Raw genomic sequence first — 25554 nt, 5'->3', positions numbered from 1 at the left:
CAGCCACTGCAGAAGACGTTTATCATCGTTATCAAACCTGCCTCTTTTTTTTAACCTTCAAACCTTTATTTACAACAGCAACATAACAATTTACAATAACAACATGACTGTGACCAAATAAAAACCGGAAATAACAGAGAGAGGAAAAAAAATTAGAAAACCAGCCCAAATCAAACCTTTTTTCTTTCTTTTTTTGCCTGAAGAGAAAACACAAAATTCAGAATTTAAGGGGAAAAGATCCAACATTTCAAACGTAAAATATGTTTAAATGTGACTTTTATTCTAAGAAAAAAGTGTGTGTGGCACCTGACCGCTGCAGTCTTTGTTAGTCTGCATATTAAACACAGACTGGCTCTGAGTGCATGATGATGATTACAGAACAACATGAAAGTCAGGTTCATTCAAAGCTCATTCTTTGAGGAGCTGCACATCTGTCTGCAAATGTGGAGATCACACTGTGATCACAGAGGCACATAAAACCTGTTGTTTATAAACATATCTATTTATTTAAATAGAAATATCATAAAGATGACATCCACCCATCCATTTACCCAGTTCTGGGGTGCTGGGGTGCTGAAGCCTATCCCAGCTCTCACTGGGCGAGAGGTGGGTGCATCCTGGACAGGTCACCAGTATATGGCAGGAATAACACAGACAGTCATTCACACCTACAGCAGATTCCAGATCAGTAGTTCACCTAACGAGCAGGTCTTTGGACTGTGCACGGGGAGAACATACAAACGGAAAGAACCCAGGCAGCCGATGGATTTAAACCCACGACCTTCTTGCTGTGAGGTGATGGTGCTATCACTCAAAAATTACAAATTTAAATAAATGAAAAAATATGAATGTATTCCTTTCTGATTACTTTTGGGCTTACCTGTGTAGATCCACTAACATCCACCAGGGGGGACTGCGGTACCCACAACACACCTTCCAGTTTTATACTCAAACATGTTATCGTATTAGATGACATTGTGCTTCATTGGACTACATGCACTGTGGTGTTTAAGATTATGACTCAACAACAGAAATATTTTAATAATCCAGCGTTTAGGACATTCATTCAAACAGCAACAAAAATACAACAAGGGCTTAGATATAATATGACCAAAGAAATAGGCTAATGAGGTCAAAACTCACCTGAAATTAAACAATCCCAAATACAATCAAGCAAAATATAATTATAAATGTAAATATAAATAATTCAATTCAATTCAATTTTATTTATATAGCGCCAAATCACAACAGTTGCCTCAAGGCGCTAAGGACTGCAATGATCACATCCTCATTCATTCCTTTACTTTCAATGGCACGCCGAAGAATTGCACTGTCGTCACTGGCATTGAAGTCTGGATATGGAGTAACCAAATAATTAGTAATAATATAAAAATCGCAAGTGCAATAAATAAACACAAAATAACTTTAAAAATACAAATAAAATATTCAATTTAATAAATCATAGGTTATAACACTGTTTTCTGATGTGTTACTATATGATAGGATGTTACATTACATTTGTCCATTTAGTCCATCTATCTATAAGCATCTTTAAAAATGTCAGTTCAAAAACTTATAGTACTACTACTACTACTACTACTAATAATAATAATAATAATAATAATAATAATATGACAGTTAAATTAATTTAAAAAGTCAGAAGTTTATAAAAAGAAAGGTTTTCTAACGAGTTTTTTAAATGTCTGTCACTAAACAAACTCTTATTGTATGCCTAACTTATCTTTGTTACATGTTATTATGCATTCATATCTCTATGTATTTGATTCCAATGTGTTGTAGTGCATTACATTGTGTTGTATTGTAACATATTGTCTTACAGCACTGTATTAATGAGATGTATAGTTTATTGATCTATTTGCATTGTTAAATTACATTGTGTTGTATTAAATTGTTTTATGTTGTATTTAACTGTATTAAATTGTATTGTGTTATATTAAATTGCGTTCCATTGTGTTTCATTGTGTTGCATCGTGCTGCTGGAGTCCTGCCAGCGGCCACCAGCGGGGGCGCTGTTGTCACTTTGGTTACCCATAAGCGGGGGAGTGAGAGGTGCATGAAATGGAGAAAAATGGCGGATCATGTGCAGGTAAGTGGAGGTTTCATGTTTTTGTCGCGGATAATTTCTGTAGGCGGGCGCAGCTGAAGCTGAGGCCGGATCCGAGTGCGCCGCTCCCGGCACGGAGCCGGCGTGCAGCCGGTGCTTGCGGGCGGCGGCCGCGGTGGAGCTAGCGGGGAGAAAGAAAGGATGCGGCCGCCTGTGTTGACTTGTGGCCTGCTGTCACAGCACGGGCTGGAGGCTAGCCGCTGTTAGCAGCCAGGGGAGGGATCGGGCTCCGGGGCGAACAAGGGAGTCTGCGGGCTCCGAGTGTCCAGACCGGTGAGCTCCGGCGTCCGTGGCCGTCAGAGGCGGGTAACCGGAGGGCGAGCGGCGGGAAAAGTCGGTGTATTTCAGTGAAGTAAACAATGAAACAGGCGGTTAGCTGTAGACGGATAGCTGCCAGGCTAGCACGCACGGTCACCTGGCGCCACCGGGAACCGCCGTAAACACGTTTATCCCGGCCGGACCGACGGACCGGGCCCGGTACCCGGAGCTTCTGTCCCGGAGTTCCAGGTTTTTGTGTTTTTATTCACAGCTCGCTCCGGTAACGACACCCAGCCATGCAGCAGGCTAGGCTAACGTTAGCATCTCCACACGTCAACTTCTCCCGCCCGAGCGTGTTTGAAAACATGACCTGGTCTGTGTGAGCGTTAGTCGGTGAAACAGGGCGACGGTACCGGGCCGGACCCGCGAGGGGCTCCAGGGTGAGGACAGCGGGGGTTTCACCCTGGTGTGGGCAGCCTAGAGCGGCAGCTAGCCAAGCCGCTGTGCTCCGGCACATGTTTGGGAAGCCGAAGGAGGAGAGGGATGAAGTTCAGCTGCTGTGGGCTTCCTCCATGATGTCCCTGCAGGGAACTCAGTGAGGAGACTGTGGAGACTTTGTGCTGAGGGACAGGTGAAGCCAGCTTTCGTTTTCTCTGCTGGTCACATGAGCTGTGTGTGACATGACATAATATATTGTTAATTGCGCACAGCATGCATGAACTATGAGGAGAAACTCATCCGGTCCTCTCATGTTAGAGGCTGTAACAGGTCGTTATTGTTTCTGCTTTAGAGTAACTTTAATCAGTTTATCTGTGATCAGCTTTAATCCCAGGAAGGGTGGTACGAACTCAGGTGGGTCACAGATTCACTGAATGTGGTCAAAGTGGAACATCTCAGCCTGATTTCATTAATATTTAAATAATTTACCAGGTAACCAAACGTTCCGGTGAGTTTCTGAGGGATTCTGGGTAAACTTGTGACGATGATTTCAGGTTTTTCAGTCTCAGCTCTGGTCAGAGTACTGGGGAGAAAATATTTATTAGTGATAAAAATGATAATATAAATTATTCTAGCAGTTATTTTTATGATTATACAGATTAACTATAAATTCAAAGTCATGAAAACAGCAAACTTTATAAAAACAGTTTTAAGTTAGCAGATTTAACCTCAAATAAAGTTTTTAAAGCTTTTTTTCCCTGGAAATGACACTTACTTCATCACCTACTCCCAGGTTTATGATCCTGTGAGTGCCATAAAGTGTCTGATAATCCAGGTGAAAGTCTTCACTTATGTAATGGTTATACTGGTACCACTGAGCTGGATGTAGCTCATAAATTCATAATTAATAATGTTTGGGTAAAGTAAGAGAAGGGCCTCACGTCGGGCAGTTCTCGTAGCTGGATTAAGTTGAATTTCTGTGATTCTGGCACACAATAAGCCCAGATCCTTGTTTTTAAGTATTTTTAGGTGAAATCTAACAGAAAGCAGACTTTAAGTATTTTTAATGATTTTAAATGACTGAAAACGAACCACTTAAGTTCTTTCTGGTGTTACTGAGACAGTTTTTGGTGGAATAAAGATCAGGCTGATATTTACTGCCCGTTTCCACTGTGTGCTGTTTATTTTACTCAGCCGTTTGTCTCCAGACTGATGATCATGTAGCTGCCTTGTTCTGATGGAGGGTTGTTCACTTTCCTCACTGTAATAAAATAACATTAATGTGTAATTTTTAAAAGATCATCTCATGTTAGAGCCCAAACACCTTCATTCCTGTGATCAAACACTAACTTTAGTCAGTTTATCTGTTATGAGCTGTCATCCAAAGATGATGTGATGTGGCGTGTCGAAGGCCAACGCCATGCGGCCATGAGGTCAGAGTGACCTGCCTGAGTCTAAAAAGTTCACGTTGAAGTCCAACGTTTACGCTGGTGTTCCTCACGCACGTTCCTCAGGCTGGAGTCACTGCACAGCAGGGAAAGAGATTTTCGCTCTTTAGCTCCATAAAACAGTTTCTAATGTTTGTGTAGTGACAGCAGATGATGATGGAGAGGATTTTTCTTCAGACATTTCAGGCCCTGAATCGTCTGTTTTTCACACACCTGTGTGTTTATTTGAATAAAAAGGGGTGGTCTGTATTGACAGCCGTGCTCCTCTGATGTTCAGGACTCCTGCTAATGATGATTAAATGTCCATCTGGTAATCTTTAGATAATAGCTGATCAGCCGTCTGCTCCCTGACGCCTCCCACAGGTTCTCTGTTTATGGAGATAAGCTTCAGACCAAAAATCACCTCCTGAATATTTAATGATTCGGGAGGTTTCACAGGATATCCCTCCATTATGTTTATTATGTTTCTGCACACATGGGCCTTTGTAGCTCGAGCCTGCAGAGCCGTGAGGAGTTTATAGAATATAAAACGCGTTAATAAATAAAAAATCTGCTCTCAGGTTTAGACTGAGCCTATTCCTGTGAGGTTATTATTTATGATCTCTGTTTTCTGATGCTTACCTGGGTCTAAGCAGAGACTCCCCACCTCTCTCTGTGGGACGCATTCTAGTCAGGTGCTGCACCTCCTCAGCTGGAGGAGCAGCGTCTGTGCTACGAGCTCCTCCCAAATGACCAAATCTGCCAGCCTGTCTCTGGTCTCTGAGGGAGCGCCGGGGGTCAGATCTCCTCCATCCTTACACCTGCGATCCTGTCAGGATCACACCCGACCTCTATGGTGCCTCCACGGGACGCTGTGTGTTTCCAGGTGGATTAAATGATAGAAGTAGTTGCATATTTGTACAAAACCGAGACAACTAACAGGCTGATTAATGTTCAGTTTAAATACAGGTTATTTAAAGTCTTTGGTGAACACGGCTGCTGTTTGGACGCTTCGGTTGTTTTTGTACCTCATTTTCATTGAAGTGACTCTTCATAAGTTTAGATGAGGAATAAACAGTTTCCTGAGTCTCGCGTCGAGTCGTCGTAGAAAATACAAACCTTGAAAACAAAGAGAAGTTAGTGCAGGAGTGTTTCCATGACAGGTGTCATTGTCTTGTCATTAGCCAGTGTCCTGTCTGACACTTGGAGTGACCCAAATTTAAAATTTGTTCAGATTTTCAGTGTGACCTGAGGCAACGTCAGAGTGCACACGGACTAACAAACCTTTATAAAGTCACTGCTGTGGTGTTCAGGCGTGTGAGGCTGCCGGCTGCAGAAGCTTCCCAGGTTGTTGTCTCTGTTAGAGGCACGTCTGCGGGTTCGAGCAGAGCAGGTGAGGTTAGTGCAGCTGAGTATTTTATTCATTCTGATTGGTCTGTGTGCCGTCAGCGGGGAGGTCGATGCTCCTGCAGCAGTGTGTAAAGTGTGTGTAAACATCTCAGCCAGAGGAGGCTGAGATGTTTCTCTGCTAGCGTACCTGTAAAGCTTCAGCCTGAAGCTTGGCTCAGTGGCTGTTGGTGTTTCTGAGGTGGGCTGGACTCTCCTGAAGCCATAAAGAAAACACCTCTGTGTCAGTGCAGGTGTGGGAGGAGGAGAAAGTTTGGTCTCTTTCAGCTGTTGCAGCATCTCATCGCCACTGAACCGGTGATGAAATCATCACACCTGTGTGCTCGTGTCTCCAGCACGGCCGCGGCATGTTTCTAAATGACAAGCTAAAGCGCGGCCATCCCAACCTTTCAAACTGCCACAGTTACAGTTTTACAGAGTTGCGGTTTGACGGCAGAAAAAGCTCTGACGCAGATACATTCAGATCTGTGACGTTCACGTTGCTGCTCGCAGGCCTGCAGCTGGACTCAAACTCAGTACCAACCCTCTAAGTCAGATTTACCTTCACACTTACCTACAGCATTTACAAATTTGGGGTTTATATCTTTATTATAAAACTAAAAAACAAATGCATCCTTCTGTTCTGCAGTTTTAGACGTCCTGAATCTAATAAAGAAGAATATTGTTGAAGGTGCTTGCAGGGTTACGAGCAGAAAGTTAAAGATGTGCTCTGGTTCACATCGTTTTAGGATTAAGGTTATTAGAAACTCTTTGAGAAGCCGGTCGAATAAAAAGAGACCAACTGTGTTAAGAGTTATTGACTGAATATGATAATTATGCAGACAAACGGACAGAATCAAAAGGAATCAAAGGTTTGCTACTTCTTTCACGTTTGTTTGTGTTTCTGAGTTGTTTGTGACGGTAAATGTGAGTCTCTGGGTTTATTTAATTAAGATTAGACGTCAGAGTCAGCACAGGTGAAGTTTTCACTGTTTATGGACCAAAAACACAAAGTTAGACCAGTGAGGACATGTTAGCTGCCACCGTAAAGAAACTGCATCCTTATTTCCACATGGATCAGCGTTAAAGCCGATTGATTTATTGATCCAGTGAGAGAAAGTTCCTCTCCACTCCTTGTGATGGTGTGAAGGGGAGGTCTGCATACAGCCCAGAGGCAGGAAGCCAGTACATTTACACCGTGATGCTCGGGTTTCTGGTTTCTTTATGAGCCAGATTTTAAAATGTTTCCGATATAAGTGGTTTGAGGACTTTGAATCGTATATCAGGGTGAAGTTGGTGTTAGCCAGGTAAAAATAAGGCTCCTCAATCATAACTTTAAAGATTTTCGTTTTGTTTGATTTGTTTCTTATCTGTAATTTTTCTGCTGGAAATCAGGAAATTCAGATTAATTCCTCGAAGTCTTTCCTTTCCTGCTGAAAGCAGTTTTAGTTGAGCTGATGAGAACTTCATTTCATGTAACTGGTCTGATGGTTGGAGGCTGCTGGCTCGAGTCACATCACATTTATAGTGATCCTTTATTTATCAGGTAAAAGTCTGTTTCAAAGGAGACGTGTCCAAGAGGGCAGCAGCAGTTACACAAATACAACAACAGTATCAGGATAAAGACGCACACAGAGCTGATATTCAGTCACAAACATGTGATAAACAGAATAACAGGCCATCAAAAGCTGTCGCTCTCAGTGGGATCTGAAGGTCGTGAGCTAGTTTGATGGTTGTGAAAACTGAAATCTGAGAGTTTAACGCCAGCCCAGAAGTGTTGCTCAGTGGCAGCACGGTGAGGAAACTTTGTGAGGAAGTTGTAAAACCAGCTCCTGTGTTATGGGAACCAGTTCAAATGGCAGAAGTTCAGGTTAGTCCTGAATAATGAAAGTAAAGCATGCAGCTCTCTATGAACCTCTGTGCTCATTGTTAGCCAAGATTTCTTCGTCATTTTCACTTAATTACAGAAGCTTTTATTTTGTAAAATAGACTGAAAACAGTTCATTTCATATTAAATCAACTAAATCAAAGGAAACTTCAGAATCAGCTGATTTTCTTTTTAATTTAATTTAATGAAGCCATGAAAAATTAACCTTTGTACTGTGAATGCTTTCAGAGTTACAGGAAGTCTGGGAACGTTTCTTAGATCTGGTTGATTTTCATATGGAAAACAGACTCAGCAGTCAGGACTCGTTATCGTCCTCCCTCATTCTAATGGGACCAAAATAAACTTCACTTTTATTCACTCATAAAACTAACCTACAAACTCATCAGAAAGTGTTTGATGAGCTCAGAGGTCAGGTGACTTAGATCCAATCAGACCTCAGAGGAGTCACCCCCTGCTGGTCCTTAGAGAGAGTGGATGTCACCTGTGAGATTAAAGCACCCAGAGTATGCATCTGCAAAATAAAAGCAGCATTTAAAATCCAGAAAACATCCGTCTGCAGGCCAGACGCACAGCACATATTTAAAAATAGAAACGGTTTGATTTAAAATTAGAAACTGGAAGCATCTGTCGGCTGCTGCACCGGGAAGAGCCGGAATCAGGCTGATGCGACACCTCGGGAAAATGTGGAAAATTTACACAAGGAAAACAAATTTATGAGGAAAACTGAAAAATGTTCCTGTTTTATTTGAAATAATTTTTTGCGGGATACCGTTTTGGTTTTGGTTTTGTTTGTTTTTTTCCTTAGATGTTATTAGTGTGTGTGTGTGTGTGTGTGTGTGTGTGTGTGTGTGTTCGTTCCTTCTTCTTCTTCTGTTGAACTTAATGAGTTTCTCGTGAAGCTGATTGTAAGCTGAGGGTCTGCAGGCGTCACCGTGGGCGGGGTTTGGTGTTCGCCGCTTATCTGACGCTTGCAGAAGTGCGACGCACATGATGCAGTGCTTGGTCGTACCTCACTCCACGTACCCTCAATGCATCACATGAGTGGAGGTGGCTAGCGCACCTAGGTGGAGGCTGAAAACACCATCAGACCATCAGCTTCCACCTGCACTCGTGCCACTGTCCTCCATCTTTGGCGCTGTCTTTGTAGTTTTCCTAGAAAGTAACCCGAGACGGTTGGAGCAGACGGCGCTCGCCGTGGTTGTCTGTGATTATGAGTGTGTAAAGTTCGGCGTGGCCGCCCGTCTTATCTGCTGTGATCTCTGTTTGTCTGAAACGATGAAAGACTCGAGCCGGCTGCGGCTCGCTGATAAGCCTGCGCTGTGTTCCTCTGTCTTATCCAGGGCCTCGCCCAGCTGGAGATCCTGTGTAAGCAGCTGTACGAGACCACCGACACCGCCGTCCGACACCAGGCTGAGAAAGCTCTGGTGGAGTTCACCAACAGCCCCGACTGTCTCAGCAAATGTCAGCTGCTGCTGGAGAGAGGCAGTGTGAGTACAAACTACAGCCGCGCGGTCCGAGCAGCTTCAGTTTAACTTTCCCACGTTAGCAGAGATGATGCTCTGCAGGGTCAGACAGTCCTGTGCCTGACCCTCAGATCAGACTCGGCAGACATGATGGGGGATTTTTGGACAAGCTGAAAGCATGAAGACTTTCAGTTTTGTGCTCCATCTTTAACTCAGACAAAAGTCAAGTCAGTGAAAAATGAGGGGGAGGAGTCACGCCCTGATGAGGGTTAGCTGAGCACCGACTAATCCTTCCACAGGTTCACCTGCAAAAGCTTCACCTCACGGGTGGGCAGCGTTTCCTCTCATAGAGAGAAACGGTATGACGCAGAAACATGACCACAACGTGCAGACACACGATAAAATCCAAGAATGCCAACACGACAAAGTTTTAAATATTTGTACTTGATAAACACAAATTGGAATATTTCAAGGGGTTTGTTTTAATTGGGATGGATGAAAGTATCGTGTCATCCAGGTGAAGATCACTGAGCCCCCACACTAATGAAGAGGTAACTCTAAAATGAAGTGGAGCTCAGCTCATACTTCATATTTATGAGCAGGTTTCTGTACATGTGCAGGTATACTTTAGGATTTCTATTCTTTCATCTGCCTGAGATAACGATGGAGTATCCCTTCACTAACCGGCTTATCAGGTTGGAGTTCATGTCTGAAAGGCCATTTCCTCTTCCTCCTCTGTTGTCAGAATAAAAGCATGTAGATGGCTTTCAGAGGAGATAACCTGACTTCACTGTTTTGTCTCCTGTCAGTCTTCATATTCTCAGCTGCTCGCAGCCACCTGTTTGTCAAAACTGGTTTCTCGGACCAGCAACCCTCTACCCCTCGAGCAACGCATCGATATCCGTGAGTATCTCCTGAAAAAAAACGGATAAACCCTGCAGGTCAGGTCAGTCTGAGGATTAAAGAGAAGCTGGAGTGATGCATTAACAGTCACAACAGAGATGCACTCATCAAACCTCAATAATGACAATGAAGATGTTTGTCTTTGAAAATATAACCAAATCTGTATTACTAGTTGAGGTTCAACTAGTAATGGGGTTTTTGTGGGGTTTTCACTAAAGTTAAGCAGGGTGTTTCAGTGTTTTATTTTGAAAAGCCGGTGCTAATTGTGCTGCTTGGTTTTTTTGTTTTTTAAGGGAACTATGTGCTGAACTACCTGGCGACGCGGCCGAAGTTGGCGGCGTTTGTGACGCAGGCTCTGATCCAGCTGTACGCCAGGATCACCAAGCTGGGCTGGTTCGACTGTCAGAAAGACGACTACGTGTTCAGGAACGTGATCGGAGACGTGACACGTTTCCTGCAGGTCAGAGCGCTGAAACCCTTCAGTCCTGTGAATCTCGTGTTTATTTATTTATTTATTTAATTTGTCAAAATAAAAAGTTTTAAAGTTTTTAAAAGTAAGAAGATTCAGCTTATTGGTTGGATCATTACCATGGTGGTTTCGGTGCTTTTATAACTGTTAAGTAGGCTCATTGGATCTGGCGAAGGATGCATTGTTCTGGTTTCAGGTGTAAATGTGCAGCGTACTTTGATGTCATAATGACCTGTAGTCGTTTACATGGCTCAGACCTGCTTACTCTGTTTCTGGACCTGTTTTGTTGAATGTGTGAGAAGAAAGAAAGAAACAGGATCATTTAAGCCTGGATTAGTTGAACATGATCTGTGTGCATCTCTAACCTTTTGTGTGGTTGTTTTTACAGGACAGCGTTGAACACTGCATCATAGGCGTCACCATCCTGTCCCAGCTGACCAATGAGATCAATCAGGTGAGTCACAGCGTGCAGTTTATGGAGGTGTGGCAGATTTAAACAGATCTGACCACAGCAGGCTGAAGAGTTTGCATGTTTGATGACGTGTCCAGACCAAACTGGGCTCTATACTACAAAACAAGTTCAGCATATCCAGGATACCTTTCCTGTATCCAGATTCACCTACACTAACATCAGCAGTCAGGATAAACAGTCACATGATCGTTAACTCGTAACTCGCTAAACTGACCCAGTTTTCGCTGCACGTTCAACGAAAGTATTGATGTTGGCAGCATCTGACCAACCGCAAAGGGGCATTTGACCTTTCTTCTACAGAACATGAAAATGATCCCTATGAGTGTCACCTGCTCCAGGGATGTTACCAAATACTCACTGAATTAGGAAACATTAAATAACGTGACAGGTGGATTTTATTTATTGCACAAAGTTAAGGTGGCTCAGTAGAGCAAAAATAAATCAACGTAGTTATAATGTTCAAAAAAGTACAGCAGCTTTAAAAAATGCAAGGAAATAATAAAGTGTCTTAAAAATAAAAAGTTCAGTAAGGTGGATTAAAAGGTGACTTGACTTGATTCCAAAATAAAATATATCTGTGCACAGCGAGCGTACAATGCAGGATATTGAAGCTAAACTCTGGAAGTGTCATTTTTATTTATTTTTTGTTGATGATGAAATCACCAGTGTGATGGTTGGTCCTCAGATTTTCTGCCGACTCTGATCTTTCTTTTTTTTTTCCCCTCCTCAGGCTGACACGACGCATCCTCTGACCAAACACAGGAAGATCGCCTCCTCGTTCAGAGACTCCTCGCTCTTCGACATTTTCACGCTTTCCTGCAACCTCCTCAAGCAGGTTTGTTTTGTCCTGTCAGCAGTTTCTCCCATACAGGCGTACATTTACACTGCATTTCATTTTTGTACTGATTTCCCTCTTTTAGTTTTTTAGTTATTTAAGATGTGTGTTTTTTTAATTTTTGTTCTGTATTTAATTTTGTATCAATTCCTCAATTTATCTACTTTAACTTTAGATTTATTCTTTTTCTTTGACAGTGTCAGGCTAACATGGAAATGCAAAGAGAATAAATCTCTTGTGTTCTTTGTACCAGATATTTAATGTTCATATTAAACATGTGTCGATGCTTCAAACAAAGAGCGGAAAGTATGAAAATGTGATCTCTGCAAGGAAAACACAAGTGCTGCCCTTTAGCAGGCTTCCAGAAGTTGGCCAATCAAAAGAAAATAGAGGTCTTAAACTGCTCAGTTCAGCCTCTGTCTCAAAGGACAAAGAAGGATTATTTTGATCTGTGGATCACGCAAAGCTGCTGTAAAAGCTCGTATAAAGATGTATAAGGGCGATGGTGGCTCAAGAGTTGGGAGGTCGCCTTGTAATCGGAAGGTTGCCGGTTCGAGCCCCGGCTCGGACAGTCTCGGTCGTTATGTCCTTGGGCAAGACACTTCACCCGTTGCCTACTGGTGGTGGTCAGAGGGCCCGGTGGCACCAGTGTCCGGCAGCCTCGCCTCTGTCAGTGCGCCCCAGGGTGGCTGTGGCTACAATGTAGCTTGCCATCACCAGTGTGTGAATGGGTGGATGACTGGATGTGTAAAGCGCTTTGGGGTCCTTAGGGACTAGTAAAGCGCTATACAGGCCATTTACCATTTATTTTGGGTCAGGCAGCGTGAGCATGTTTGTTTCAGCAGCTCGTTGTGGACACTAACAGATCATATTAAATGCCTGAGAGCAGCTGATTATTATGCGTTTGCCTTTCAGGCTTCAGGGAAGAACCTGAACCTGAACGATGAGTCCCAGCACGGCCTGCTGATGCAGCTCCTCAAGCTCAGCTACAATTGCCTCAACTACGACTTCATAGGAACCTCCACGGACGAGTCGTCGGACGACTTGTGCACCGTGCAGATCCCCACATCATGGAGATCAGGTAGAGGAGCGAGGCGCGCCCACCGTTTACACATTAATGTAGCGTTGTTACTGAGATTTACTGCCTCATGATAACGTGAAAATGCTCAGCGAAGTAAAAAACGGTTAAATCTGTGTTTTCTCTTCCGCAGCGTTCCTCGATTCCTCCACCCTGCAGCTTTTTTTCAATTTATATCATTCCATCCCTCCATCCCTCTCCCCGCTGGTAAGTGAGCACACTCATGTGACTACAGCCTGCAGACTGAGGCGTGAAGCTTTCCTGTTCATGACTGTGTGTGTGTCTGGGTGCAGGTGTTGTCGTGTCTAGTTCAGATCGCCTCAGTTCGGAGGTCTCTCTTCAACAATGCAGAGCGAGCAAAGTTTCTGTCACACCTGGTGGACGGAGTGAAGAGGATACTGGCAAACCCACAGGTAACACACACCTGTCTGAAAACACACACACCTCTGTAGCTTGGTGCGTGTTTAACAATGTGTGTTTGTGCTTCAGTGTTTGCCCGATCCAAACAACTACCACGAGTTCTGTCGCCTGCTGGCGAGGCTGAAGAGTAACTACCAGCTGGGCGAGCTGGTCAAAGTGGAAAACTACCCCGAGGTCATCCGCCTCATCGCCAACTTCACCGTCACCAGTCTCCAGGTGGGTTTTTAACTTTTTCCGTCTGTAATAGTGCATGTGTGTGTCGTCCATTTAAAATAAGTAAATAAATAAAAATATTATAATTTCATCTTTAAAAAAAAAGAAAAAAAAAGACTTGTTTGGTTTTTTTTGTTTTGTGTTTGTGTCATGTGACCTCCTGCTCTTGGTCTTTATGACAGCCACGAGGCTTCCCTTTAAGATTTTTGTTGTGTGGTTATTTCCTTCTTGGGGAAGTTCTCATACATTTACGAAGAAGAAAAAATTTGTTTATTTTATTTTTATTTCAATTTTGACTTCTCCAGGTCTTAGAATACCTCATGTGTGCGGTCCTTTTTAATTTTATTTGAATTATTTCTAAGTTTTTTAATCATAATTTAAACAAATGTTTTTTTGTTTATTTTCTTTGGGGGGGGGGGGTTTACTCTTGTTCCTTGTGAGATTTTTTTTTTATTATTATTATTTAAAATTATTCTGAAAGTTACATCAGTTTAATCTGTGCTAGTTTAATCTGACTTGGACTAAAACTGAGATTAACGAAGGTGTAAAGTCACCTGAGCCGTGTGGGGAAACACGAGGTTTCCTGCCGCTGCTCTGAATGCACAGACTAGTTTCCAGTCAGCAAGTTTTGCTGCAAGTGTTGAGTTAAAGTTGATAATTATGAATATATAGTTATAGATGGTCGATATGAGGGTTTTATGGTGTAGCGGTGAGGTCTGTGTTTTCTGAAGGTATGTAGAATAAATCTCAGCATTTTCACTTTTAGTAAATTATTTAAATCACTTAGAGTGATGAAGAGTGTGGTCAAGCAGCAGTGTTGCGTACCTGACTCTTTACTCCTCCTCCTCAGCACTGGGAGTTCGCCCCCAACAGTGTTCACTACCTGCTGAGCCTGTGGCAGCGCCTGGCGGCGTCAGTCCCTTACGTTAAAGCCACGGAGCCCCACCTGCTGGAGACGTACACTCCAGAGGTCACCAAGGCCTACATCACGTCCCGGCTCGAGTCGGTCCACGTCATCCTCAGGTGAGACCGCCGCAGTCGGTCCAACAGGGGGAACTACGGCAACCTTAAGTTAGACAGGATTTAGGACGTTTCATCTCGTTTGATTTTACAGCAAAGGAGCTGCATTTTCTTTTATTCTTCTTTTATTCCAGTTCTCACAGCATTCAGACAGTCAGCGCACTGAGCGTGAAGGCTCAGAAGGGTTGGGGTTTGTTATCAGACAATAACTTGGCTCTGCTCATGTTAAAATTGTTTGAAAAGAAATGAAATCATAAATTTATATGAAAAAGAAAAACCTTTAATTTTATTAATGCGCTCATAAGATGTACATAAAAACTTAGATGTGTTGGGAACGGTTTCTGGATGTTACTCCCATGATGTGTTCGGTGTTTGTGGCTATGAATCGGTACAGTGACGCTGGTTTGAGTCTGAAGGGTTGGGTCGGTGATGGCTCAGGCAAGCTTCCGCTGAGGGTTTTTGGGGACAAGCTGAGAGTGTCTCTGTCCGTAGGGACGGGCTGGAGGACCCTCTGGACGACGCCGGCCTCGTTCAGCAGCAGCTGGACCAGCTTTCCACCATCGGCCGCTGCGAGTACGAGAAGACGTGCGCGCTGCTTGTCCAGCTGTTCGACCAGGCGGCTCAGACCTACCAGGAGCTGCTGCAGTCCACTAACTCGAGCGCCATGGACATCACGGTGCAGGAGGGTAAGAGCGTGAGCCCCACCCCTGTGCTATTTTGGGGACTTCGGGATTCTGACGCCTCCTCTGGTTCTCTGCAGGTCGGCTCACGTGGTTGGTTTACATAATCGGGGCAGTGATCGGAGGACGCGTGTCGTTCGCGAGCACAGACGAGCAGGATGCCATGGATGGAGAGTTAGTCTGTCGGTAAGAGTGGGAATGTGGCGAGCCGGTGTCTGGGGGCGTGGCTTCCTGTCGCTGAAAGCCTAACCTTGCGTTTCCTGCGTTTGCCTCAGGGTGCTGCAGCTCATGAACCTGACGGACTCACGGCTAGCTCAAGCCGGGAATGAGAGGCTGGAGCTCGCCATGCTCAGTTTCTTTGAGCAGTTCAGAAAGATCTACATCGGTGACCAGGTGCAGAAATCATCAAAGGTAAGCCCCGCCTCTCTGTAAGCTCCGCCCTTTCAGCTGACAGGAATGAGCAGGTCTGACTCTGTGTGATCTCTCTGCTCAGAAACTGCAAAACATGAACGTCCAGATAAGTGCTTGAAATTAGATTGTGGTTAGTGTTAGCGCCCCCTGCTGGCTCGCAGAGCATAATGGTGGTGTTTAAAATTCAGGATGTGGCGTTAGGTAGACGTAGAGTCAGCTGTGAGTCTGATGGTCAGTTCCCTCCTCCAGTGGTTCCCAAGGCATTCCCAAACCAGCTGAGAGGCTGATCCAGGGCCTGGATTCTCACCTGTGAGCCTGCCCCAGGGCGCAGCAGTAACTCACTGCACAGAGTATATGATTATATATCTCAGCTGGCCCAGGAATGCCTCAGGATGCCCAGGAGGAACTCGGAAAAGTCTCCAGCCTCCAAAGCTCAGAGAACCTCAGTCCATCCAAAACATCAGTCAAACCCGAGGCCTTACTTTTGGATTCAGTTCCGGTACCTGTTCTCGGGCCGGGAAGTCTGACTGAATCTGGAGCGTCGTTCATACAGTGCTCGGGCCAAATTACTGATTTCTGGCTGGCTGGATTCAATCGAATTAGCGTGTTGGGGCTAAAACTAAATTTAGGGGAGTAGTAAAGTCCTGAAACCCTTTTTAAACGCTGCGGGTGATCAAACAAAAATGAAGTGCACAGGTTTGAAATTATTTTATTAAAATATTTATTATTATTGTTTCTGTTTTCATTGGAACTAATGTAAAATATTAAGAAGCAGCCTGTTCCAAACTGAAAACAGAGATATGATTTACAGTGTCCTCTGAAGCAGCAGTCGTGTGGTGATCATGTGACTTCCTGTTTGTGTTTGTTCGTAGCTTTATCGACGACTATCAGAAGTTTTGGGCTTGAATGACGAGACGATGGTACTGAGCGTCTTTATAGGGAAAATGTGAGTAACTGAAGTCCAGGTAACTCCGGCACACCTGAGAGCCGATGTTCAAAGCTAAACAAACTCTCAGCCGCTGTCAATATAAACTTTCCTTTCTTTCAGTATCACAAACTTGAAGTACTGGGGCCAGTGTGAACCAATCACCTCCAAGACACTCCAGCTCCTGAACGACCTCTCCTTAGGATATCCTTCATGTCTGTGACCCACACAAGTGTTTTCATGTTGATTTAGTCCAGCTTTTATCTTTGTTGTTGTTTTTGTGTAGTGAAAGTAAAGCAGAAGAAGCCCTGCCCACCTGATCTTCTCGTTAATGAGGGGCAGCCAATCAGAAGAAAGTTGACTTTAAATGTTGAGCAGCTTGTTTCAGATGAGCTGAGGGCCTGGTGTATAATAAATAAGGATAATTATGAACTGAGTCATGAAAAGCTACTGAACAGGATAATGAATCCATCCTAAGGACTTAAAATTAAAACCAGGCGCTGAGTTAAAGGAAGGGGCGGGGCTCTGGGTGAGCATTTTCTCCTTGACTTCACTGTCTGCACGTACAGCAGCGTAAGGAAGCTGGTGAAGCTCAGTGCTGTCCAGTTCATGCTGAACAACCACACGGTGAGTACTTCACATTTATCAGAGCCCGAGTTTCACGTCTGATTAAAACGAGTCGAGCTGACACACACGCGTCACAGGAGAAGAAGAAAGTGAGCTGTGATGAACTTCCTGCTGCTGTCTTTGTCAGAGCGAGCACTTCTCCTTCCTGGGAGTGAACAACCAGTCCAACCTGAGCGACATGAGGTGTCGGACCACCTTCTACACTGCACTAGGACGCCTGCTGATGGTCGATTTAGGTACGCAGACACACACACACGCTGGTGTGGCTTCAGGTTCTCCAATGTTTGACTTTTTGTAGACTTCACTTGGCGAAAGGTCGCTGAGACACAGATCCAGAACGACCCACTGTGGCGCCCCCTTGTGATGAAGAAGCAGCTGAAAGTTTTTATTTGTAACAACACAAAAGCTGAAGCAGGAGAGACACTGCTGCCTGAAACTCAGGAGACAGGAAATGAAGTGTGACGTGGTCTGCAGGAGCCACACACACAGTTTACACTGAGCCTTGCGTGTGTGTCTGCAGGTGAAGATGAGGACCAGTTCGAACAGTTCATGCTGCCTCTGACGGCGGCGTTTGAAGCAGTGGCTCAGATGCTGAGTACAAACACCTTTAACGAGCAGGAAGCCAAGGTTAGGACACCCACACCCTCACACACAGACACATAAACGGCGTCAGTTTTGTCAAACGTTTATTTCTGTTTTTGCAGACAGACACACATTGTGTTGCTCGTGTGTTTGTGTTTCTGTGTGTGTGCGTAAATGCATGCGTGACACAGCGATGGCGGTGTAGGAGGGATAAAGAATAAAGCGGGTGTTGTGCTAATAAAACTGTGACGCTGCTTAAACATGAGGAAACTCCAGCAGAAGCAGCTGAGCACACATTTAGTAATGTTGACCTTCCTCCTCCTCTTCCTCCTGCAGAGGACTCTGGTGGGTTTGGTCCGGGACCTGCGAGGCATCGCGTTCGCCTTCAACGCCAAGACGAGCTTCATGATGCTGTTTGACTGGATGTATCCTTACACTGACTTCCGATCAACCCACGGTCAGATCCTGATTTTTCTGTTTACTGTGTAAACAATGAGGGTGTGTCCTTAACCCGCTCCGCAGATACCCAACCTACATGCCCATCCTGCAGCGGGCCATCGAGCTGTGGTACCACGACCCAGCATGCACCACGCCGGTCCTTAAGCTCATGGCAGAGCTCGTCCACAACAGGTAAACCTGCCTGGTGACTGAGGCATCGCCAGTTTGGGAGTATGACCTCTGACCTCTGTGCTGTCACGTCCTTATAACGGTTTAGCATGTGAGGATCCAGAGACGACTCAGAGAAAGTAAAGGCGGCCTGTGATCAGATGTGTAGCAATTCCCCTCCCAGCAGGAGCTGTGCGAGTGTTTTCATTGGTTAATTCTAACAGTACACACAGTGAACGTCAGCAGAACGATCAGCACAGGAAGTTTTAAATGAGGGTGAAACATTAAAGTGTCCCTCAGGAAGCCGCCTCAGAGGTCTGACACTTGAACATTTTCAGAGTTCTGGTGATCAGGCGTGACTAACATAGCTGGTCTTCAGTGATGTTTGACTCGGCTCAGAAACCAAAGCGCATCTCTTTTCAGATCAAATGTAGAGGTGAAAGGTCTCTGTGTTTGGTTTTTGTTTTGTTTTCAGATCACAGCGGCTTCAGTTTGACGTGTCGTCACCAAACGGCATCCTGCTGTTCAGAGAAACCAGCAAGATGATCACGACCTATGGTACAACCTTTGACCCCCACTCAACTCAACAGATAACTGTCTTTGCTCTGCGCCGCTCATCGAGTTCCTGTTTTCTCCTTTAGGGAATCGGATCCTGACACTGGGCGAGGTCCCGAAGGACCAAGTGTACGGGGTGAAGCTGAAGGGTGTCAGCGTGTGCTTTGCCATGCTGAAGGCGGTGCTCAGCGGGAACTACGTCAACTTCGGGGTCTTCCGTCTGTATGGCGACGACGCTCTGGACAACGCCTTACAGACCTTCATCAAACTACTGCTGTCCATCCCTCACAGTGACCTGCTGGTATGCTCCACCTCACAGGTTTTTGTGACTTTGGAGACGTGGACTCTGTTTGAGGGAGTTTTTAACCCTTGACCTCTGGTCCTGTCTCTGCAGGACTACCCGAAGCTCAGTCAGTCCTTTTACTCTCTGCTGGAGGTGCTGACGCAGGACCACATGAACTTCATCGCAAGCCTGGAGCCTCACGTCGTCATGTACATCCTGTCCTCCATATCAGAAGGCCTCACGGCGCTCGGTAAGGCAGCGGCAATGGTCAGGTTGAGTGTGTGTGTGTGTGTGTGTGTGTGTGTGTGTGTGTGTGTGAGAGTGCGCGTGTGTGTTGGAGCTACATCATTGTGTGTGTGTTTCAGATACGATGGTGTGCACCGGCTGCTGTTCCAGCCTCGACCACATCGTCACCTACCTGTTCAAGCAGCTGTCACGCTCCACCAAGAAGCGTCCCGCTCCCATGGCGACAGACGACCGCTTCCTGCACATCATGCAGCAGCACCCGGAGATGATCCAGCAGGTAAGCTGATCACACCTGAGTCACCTGACACCCCCCCCACCACCACCACCACCACCACCACCACACACACACGTGTTGACACCTTGCTGCTGTCGTTGATCAGATGCTGTCCACCGTTCTGAACATCATCATCTTCGAGGACTGCAGGAACCAGTGGTCGATGTCGCGGCCACTCTTAGGGCTCATCCTGCTCAATGAGAAGGTAACCGCTGCTCGCACTCGCCTCAGAGGTGGCACCGTATGGATCCGTGTGCACTATAACACATGTGTTTTCTAACTGCAGTATTTCGCTGACTTGAGGAACAGCATCGTCAACAGCCAGCCGCCTGAGAAGCAGCAAGCCATGCACTTATGTTTCGAGAACTTGATGGAGGGAATCGAGAGAAATCTACTAACAAAGAACCGGGACAGGTGAGAGCAGACAGCATTCATCCTCATTCAGTCAGGATCGTAGCTCAGCATTAGAGATAAAAGCCACTCACAGACTGTCACTCAGTCTGTGATCATTCAGACTCTGCAGCAGGGCTTGTATGAGCACAGACAGGGTTACCTGCAGAAAGCCACGCCCACAAGTAGGTACAAACTAAAGGTACTGCTGTGGACTCGATTACTGCTGTCACTGATTTGTTACTCGCTTAAACTGGAGGAAAACATTTTTTCTTGTGTAATCCTAAACAGCCTGAACGATATATGAAGACCAATGTTTAGTGATGTGGAACAGCAACACACCTTAGTTTTGGTGACACACATTGTGCATTATAATATAACCTGCTGCCGGGGGGACGTCAGGACGATCTGTGTGTGGAGGAAGTCGTCCAGTTACCATTGTTACGTTGTGATCCCGAACACGTCAAATTTCCTCATCAACTGGAAAGAACTGAATTAGGAAAGTAAAGCTGCTGATGGAGAACCTTCAGAAGGTGTGATCTGTGATGGAGCAGCAGCTGAAGGTCTGGGTGACTTAAAAGGACGAAAACTGTGAAAAATGAGCTTGAAATTATTTCTGTACAAATATTGTGTTTGTTCACGGTCTATATCTAACCTCAAACCTCGGCTGACGTGCAGATATTGCTGCGGTCTGTGCAGTGCGTGGTCACATTACTCCAGTCGAGCAGTTATACATCAGTCTGCGCTGTAACAACCAAAAAATCCTAATGATTCCCACGGTAGCCCTCGGTAACTAACGAGTGTTTCTGTGCTGATGCCGCAGATCTGCTCCTCTCCACCAGACTTCATTCACAAAACCACAAATTTATCCTGTAAAAACACGTCCGTTACATGCTGGTCAGGCCCTGAAAGGAGCGCTGCCTTTCTGAGCTTTTCCACAAATAAACGCGTTTTAAAGTGGGCGGATGTTAACAGTCGGGATTAGCTGGTTCTGACCTCCTGCAGGGGAACACTGAGGGGAGTTATTCGTGTGCCTGATGAGGTAAAAATGCTCTGTGTGTTTTCTGCAGGTTCACGCAGAACTTGTCGGTGTTCAGGAGGGAGGTAAACGACAGCATGAAGAACTCGACATACGGTGTCAACAGCAACGACATGATGAGCTGACATTCCACGCGGCCGCCTGCCGAGCTCGCCCGGCCCCTCGACCCGCCTCTCCACGGCCTCCTACCCCTCACCTCTCTGCATCCCCTCTCCCCCCGGGCCCGGATGCCCGGGGATCATCACCCCGCCACGACACCGATTCAGCCCTCCCCTCCCCTCCTCCTTTTGATATAAGCATATATAAATATATACAGATCTATTTTAAAGCCAGCCCGCCGCGCCCGGCTCACCTGGCTGCTTGAACAGAGGGGGGGAAGGGGGAGGGAGCATGTCTGAGCACTCTGAATCACTGACAGGAAGTGGAGTGCGCCGCAGCCAGAAGAGGCGGCGAGGGGACGAAGGGACGAACGCCGGTAAACGTAGTAATCCGCTTCTGCCTGCCTTGTATAGAAACCACCCGAGAAACCAAGTGTACATTTTCTTTCGTAACATTTTGAACAATGTTTATAATGATCGACTTTAAAAACCCACAAAGACGAGACGACAAACCAACGTGTGATTGAGCTTTTTACAGAATAGTGAGTTAGTGCACATGTCTGTCTGCGTGGGCGCGAGGCCAGAGGGTGGGCGGGGCAAGAACAGGAAGCAGAGGTACACACACTAACGGAAAGGGAGGCTCAGAGCATCCATGTTGTACATTTTTCTCCGTCTCTGCTGCTTGAAGTGATGTAAATATTCCCGAATGACGGCCTCAGAGGGACCGTCCTGCTGCTTTTCCTCCTCAGCGTCACAAAACCGTCACACTTTGGTCACAGCGAGGCAGAAAAACGTCGCCTCCGTCCTCATTTCCTGTTTTTCTTTGCCCACAACACTAACCTGGAGATCTTTGGGCTTTTCGGTGGTGCTCGGACTGAATTAAACACCTTCAGCAGACCAAACATCTTTCATTAGAGCCGCTTTTATTGTGAAGGCTCGCTAAACCTTCAGCTTAAAGTTGGTCTAATGTCAGCATGTTTGTCAGAGCGTCATAACAATGATTTAAAGGCAAAAATAGTGATTAGCTCCTGTTTTTCTTGGTCACGTGAAACTTTTTGTCCAGCCATCATTTTAAAAAGAAAAAAAAAACACCTTCAGCTGTGAAAAAACAAAGGTTAAAAATGCTGAAGCTTTTCTGATTCTTCACATTTTTCAGTTTTCTGGCCTTTTTTCATAATCAAAGAAACGCTTCATCATCGTCATTATTATTATTATAACTGTAAGCTGCAGAACAATAAGCTGGCACTTCATCAACTTCAGTTTGACTAAAGCGCGATCAAAACAAAACTTTACCTCTTTAAGTTTACAGTAGACTGACATTTCAGTGTTCAGAGAAGTTCAGGGTGTCATCAGGCTGACAGGAGGTCACAACCCAGGTTTCCAAATACAGAGGAAATCATCAAAGCCGTATTTGTATGATAATTATTATTATCATTATTATTATTATTATTATTATTATTATTACTGGAGCTGCAGTGATGATTTTAGAGACAACGCAAAGCCGAACATAATTATCAATATTCAGTCAGATTTTTGATGATATAATCTGCTGATTATTCCTTGATTAGAGCTTCTGTTGTGAGGAAGAGTCGTAAAAGTTTTCAGCCTCAAAATGTTTCAAATGTTGAACTTTTAGATATTTTGTTCTTCTTAAGTTCCAGCTTTTCTTTTTCCTGCGACACTAAAGCAGATCATTAACTTGCTTGTTCTGATGATTAATTAAAGCTGCGTTATTTTAAACTCTTCATCTTTGGGTTTTTAAACGTTCATCAAACATCTGAAGACATCTCCTTAAAAGTTATTTTTCATTTTTTCCCTGTTATTCAGATGTTATTGATTTATGTAACAAAATGATCTGCAGCATTTCAGTCTCGAGCTCCTGAAGCTGATGGACTTCCTGCTTTCGCCCCACTTAACAGTTTTCAGCTCTCCGATATCTTCACCTTAAAAATTTTCATGCTTTCTGTAGATTTTTTCCCCCCCTTTGTAATAAAAATAAACTTTCCCAATAAAACCAGCAGAAAACGAGGATATAATCACGCTCAGTTATCATATTTTCAGTTAAGTTAACACAATGAGTCATGTAAAACTAGATGTGAGGGTTCTTTTTCAGACAGACTTTAAACGCATCGTAAAAACGACATGTTTGAACCTCCACAAATCTTCTTTGACATCAGAGGAGTTGCTGATCATAATGAACACTCGAGCCTTTAAACAGTCTTCAAACTCAGGAAAAAGACTGTTAAAGTGATCACATGGTAACGTTACAGTATTACCCCGATTCGCCTCGATGACTAGTTTAATATTGCGACTTTTACAGGATTTTGTCGGGTTAAGAGTTTATGTCTCAGAGGTTTGTGGCGGTGACGTTCTCGAGTGTCTGACCAACAAAGTCCAAAAACACTGAATCCACTGACCGAGGAAAACGTTTAAAGCTGAGCTGAAACCTCCACAGATCTTGAGGCAGCACCAATTTCTACCGAGACTTAAGTCGAATATGGCGCCATGGCGGCATTTAAAGACACATGACCAAGAAAAACCAGTCAGGGAGGAAGGTCACCGTTTGTTCATCACCGCGTGAATCGGTTCTTTGGCAGTTTTCGGCGTACGTTGGGTCATAATTTCCGATATTTCACGTTTCACCACATTATTTGTCGTTTTCATGCAGTTAAAAAACGTGAAATCCTCTCCAGGATCAGCTGACTGAATTCACAGAAACTGATGGAGGTTTTTTTTTTTTGTTTGTTTGTTTGTGTTTTTTTTTTTTGTAAAAGCAGCAGAACTTCCCTTTAAGGTGCCGTCTGCGCCGCCGCGGCTCCGCCTTCCTCTGAGCAAGACGGCGGTGCCGGTGGCGACGTCCTGCAGGTGTCACACGCCTGCTGCTTGATGAACGTGTAAGCAACATGGTCACAGCTACATTTTCCCCTCTGGTAGGCTGGGTGCAGTTTCCACCATTTTGTTTACACTCTGGATTCCTCGGACCAGGTCTCGGCCTGCCCCCCTTTTTTAGGGAGTCCTTTTTGGCGTGTGCGTTGATGTTGTGTGTGTTTGCGTGTGCGTGGAGTGGAGTGGTTCTCTGTTGCCTGGCGTGCGTGTATGTGGCGTCTCACGGTGCTGCGACGGCTTGAACCCGCAATGGAGCTCAAACAGCCAAGGTCCGAGCCGCCAAGCGGGAAGCGACGAGGGGAAACCATCGAGGCGGGAGTGCGGCGAAGGCGTCCAGATCGGTCGTCAAACCTTGGCAGAAGGTGTACAAAGAGAAGCAGGAAGTGGAGTCTATTAGCAACTTGTGTTACTCTCTACGATGTTGCTGCTAACTGTTTGTGACAACTAGCTCATCTCTAACCATGTCAGCACTCACGGATGTTTATTGAGTTCCTAATTTTTTGGCTTGTGTCCCTGATGTGAATGTGTTGGGTCCATAGAGTGAATAGCTGTTTGAGTTGTTTGGATGTCTGCTACATATAGTGTAAGCATTGTGACTGCAAATAAACCTCATTGATTTTTACCTTGCTGCCTCGCATCCTCTCCTTGATCTCAGGTGATCTACAGCTCGCCACAGGTGCTCAGCAGCAGTGCTGCTCATTTTGTGAGCTTATGTTCACAACATCAACAGTCAACAAGACTATGAACCTCCCACAAGCTTGTCCTCTTTTTTTCCATCTTCATCAGCCTTTGTCAAATATGTCCACTCTCCTCTGATGTCATCCTGCTCGCTGCCACTGAAGATCGGATCATCTTAAGACAGCGTTAGGGCCACCATCTCCAAACCATACATCATTATAGTCCTAAACATCGTAGGTGACAAGATGCTCAGAATCAGTTTTACTTGTATAACACGAAGCCACAGCATCAGTCACATCAAGGTGCTTTATATTGTAAGATAAAAACCCCACAAATGCAGAGAAATCCCAACCGTGAGCAAGCACTTGGTGAGAGTGGGAAGGAAAAACTCCCTTTTAACAGGAAGAAACCTCTGGCCAAAAAAGTCTCAGGGAGGGGTGGCCTAAGGCTTCCACCTGCTAAGGGGTAGGAGAGAGAGACGGGACAAAAGAAATAAAGTAGCACTAAACATCATCACCACTGTCTCTGCTTCACCTCCAAGTAAAGGTGTTTCCTTATGTAGAAAAATGGGGGCGTAACTGTATGCAGATTGCACAGTCTGGCTGCTTCACACTGAGGCTACGTCCACACGTACCCGGGTATTTTTGAAAACGCAGATTTTTCTATGCGTTTGCACCTTTCGTCCACACGTAAACGGCGTTTTTGGTCACTGAAAACGGAGATTTCTAAAAACGCCTGCCAGGGTGGATATTTTCGAAAACTCCGTTTTTGCATTTACGTGTGGACAAGAAAAACGGAGAAAACGCAGCGTCAAAGGTGTGCGCCTTTTTTGACGTCACACTGTGCGCGACGTTATTGTTTAGGTGAAATGAATTTCTA

General features: G+C 45.0%; 1 protein-coding gene and 1 long non-coding RNA gene across 2 annotated transcripts; one reads left to right on the top strand and one right to left on the bottom strand.

Annotated features, from left to right (window-relative positions):
* Positions 1 to 1984: 1984 nt before the first annotated feature.
* Positions 1985 to 24619, top strand: xpo7 (exportin 7). Its single transcript, XM_003453632.5, has 28 exons — positions 1985 to 2107; positions 8863 to 9009; positions 9795 to 9888; positions 10182 to 10348; positions 10746 to 10811; positions 11560 to 11664; positions 12580 to 12745; positions 12876 to 12949; positions 13036 to 13155; positions 13232 to 13378; positions 14226 to 14398; positions 14888 to 15081; positions 15156 to 15261; positions 15351 to 15486; positions 16359 to 16432; positions 16535 to 16615; positions 16975 to 17038; positions 17166 to 17274; positions 17559 to 17665; positions 17957 to 18045; positions 18143 to 18250; positions 18702 to 18784; positions 18868 to 19082; positions 19176 to 19314; positions 19430 to 19587; positions 19691 to 19789; positions 19871 to 19998; positions 21045 to 24619. The coding sequence occupies exons 1-28, from the start codon at positions 2075 to 2077 to the stop codon at positions 21136 to 21138; spliced, it is 3276 nt and encodes a 1091-aa protein (XP_003453680.2). The 5' UTR covers positions 1985 to 2074; the 3' UTR covers positions 21139 to 24619.
* LOC112847351 (uncharacterized) lies at positions 3022 to 8736 on the bottom strand. Its single transcript, XR_003220858.1, has 3 exons — positions 5533 to 8736; positions 5277 to 5367; positions 3022 to 5120 (listed from the first exon to the last, which is right to left on the bottom strand). It is a non-coding gene; the product is annotated as an uncharacterized LOC112847351 (long non-coding RNA).
* Positions 24620 to 25554: the final 935 nt, after the last annotated feature.

Source organism: Oreochromis niloticus, linkage group LG7 (genome assembly GCF_001858045.2).
Source record: "Oreochromis niloticus isolate F11D_XX linkage group LG7, O_niloticus_UMD_NMBU, whole genome shotgun sequence".
NCBI lineage: Eukaryota > Metazoa > Chordata > Actinopteri > Cichliformes > Cichlidae > Oreochromis > Oreochromis niloticus.
This window is presented reverse-complemented; position numbering and strand designations above follow the sequence as displayed.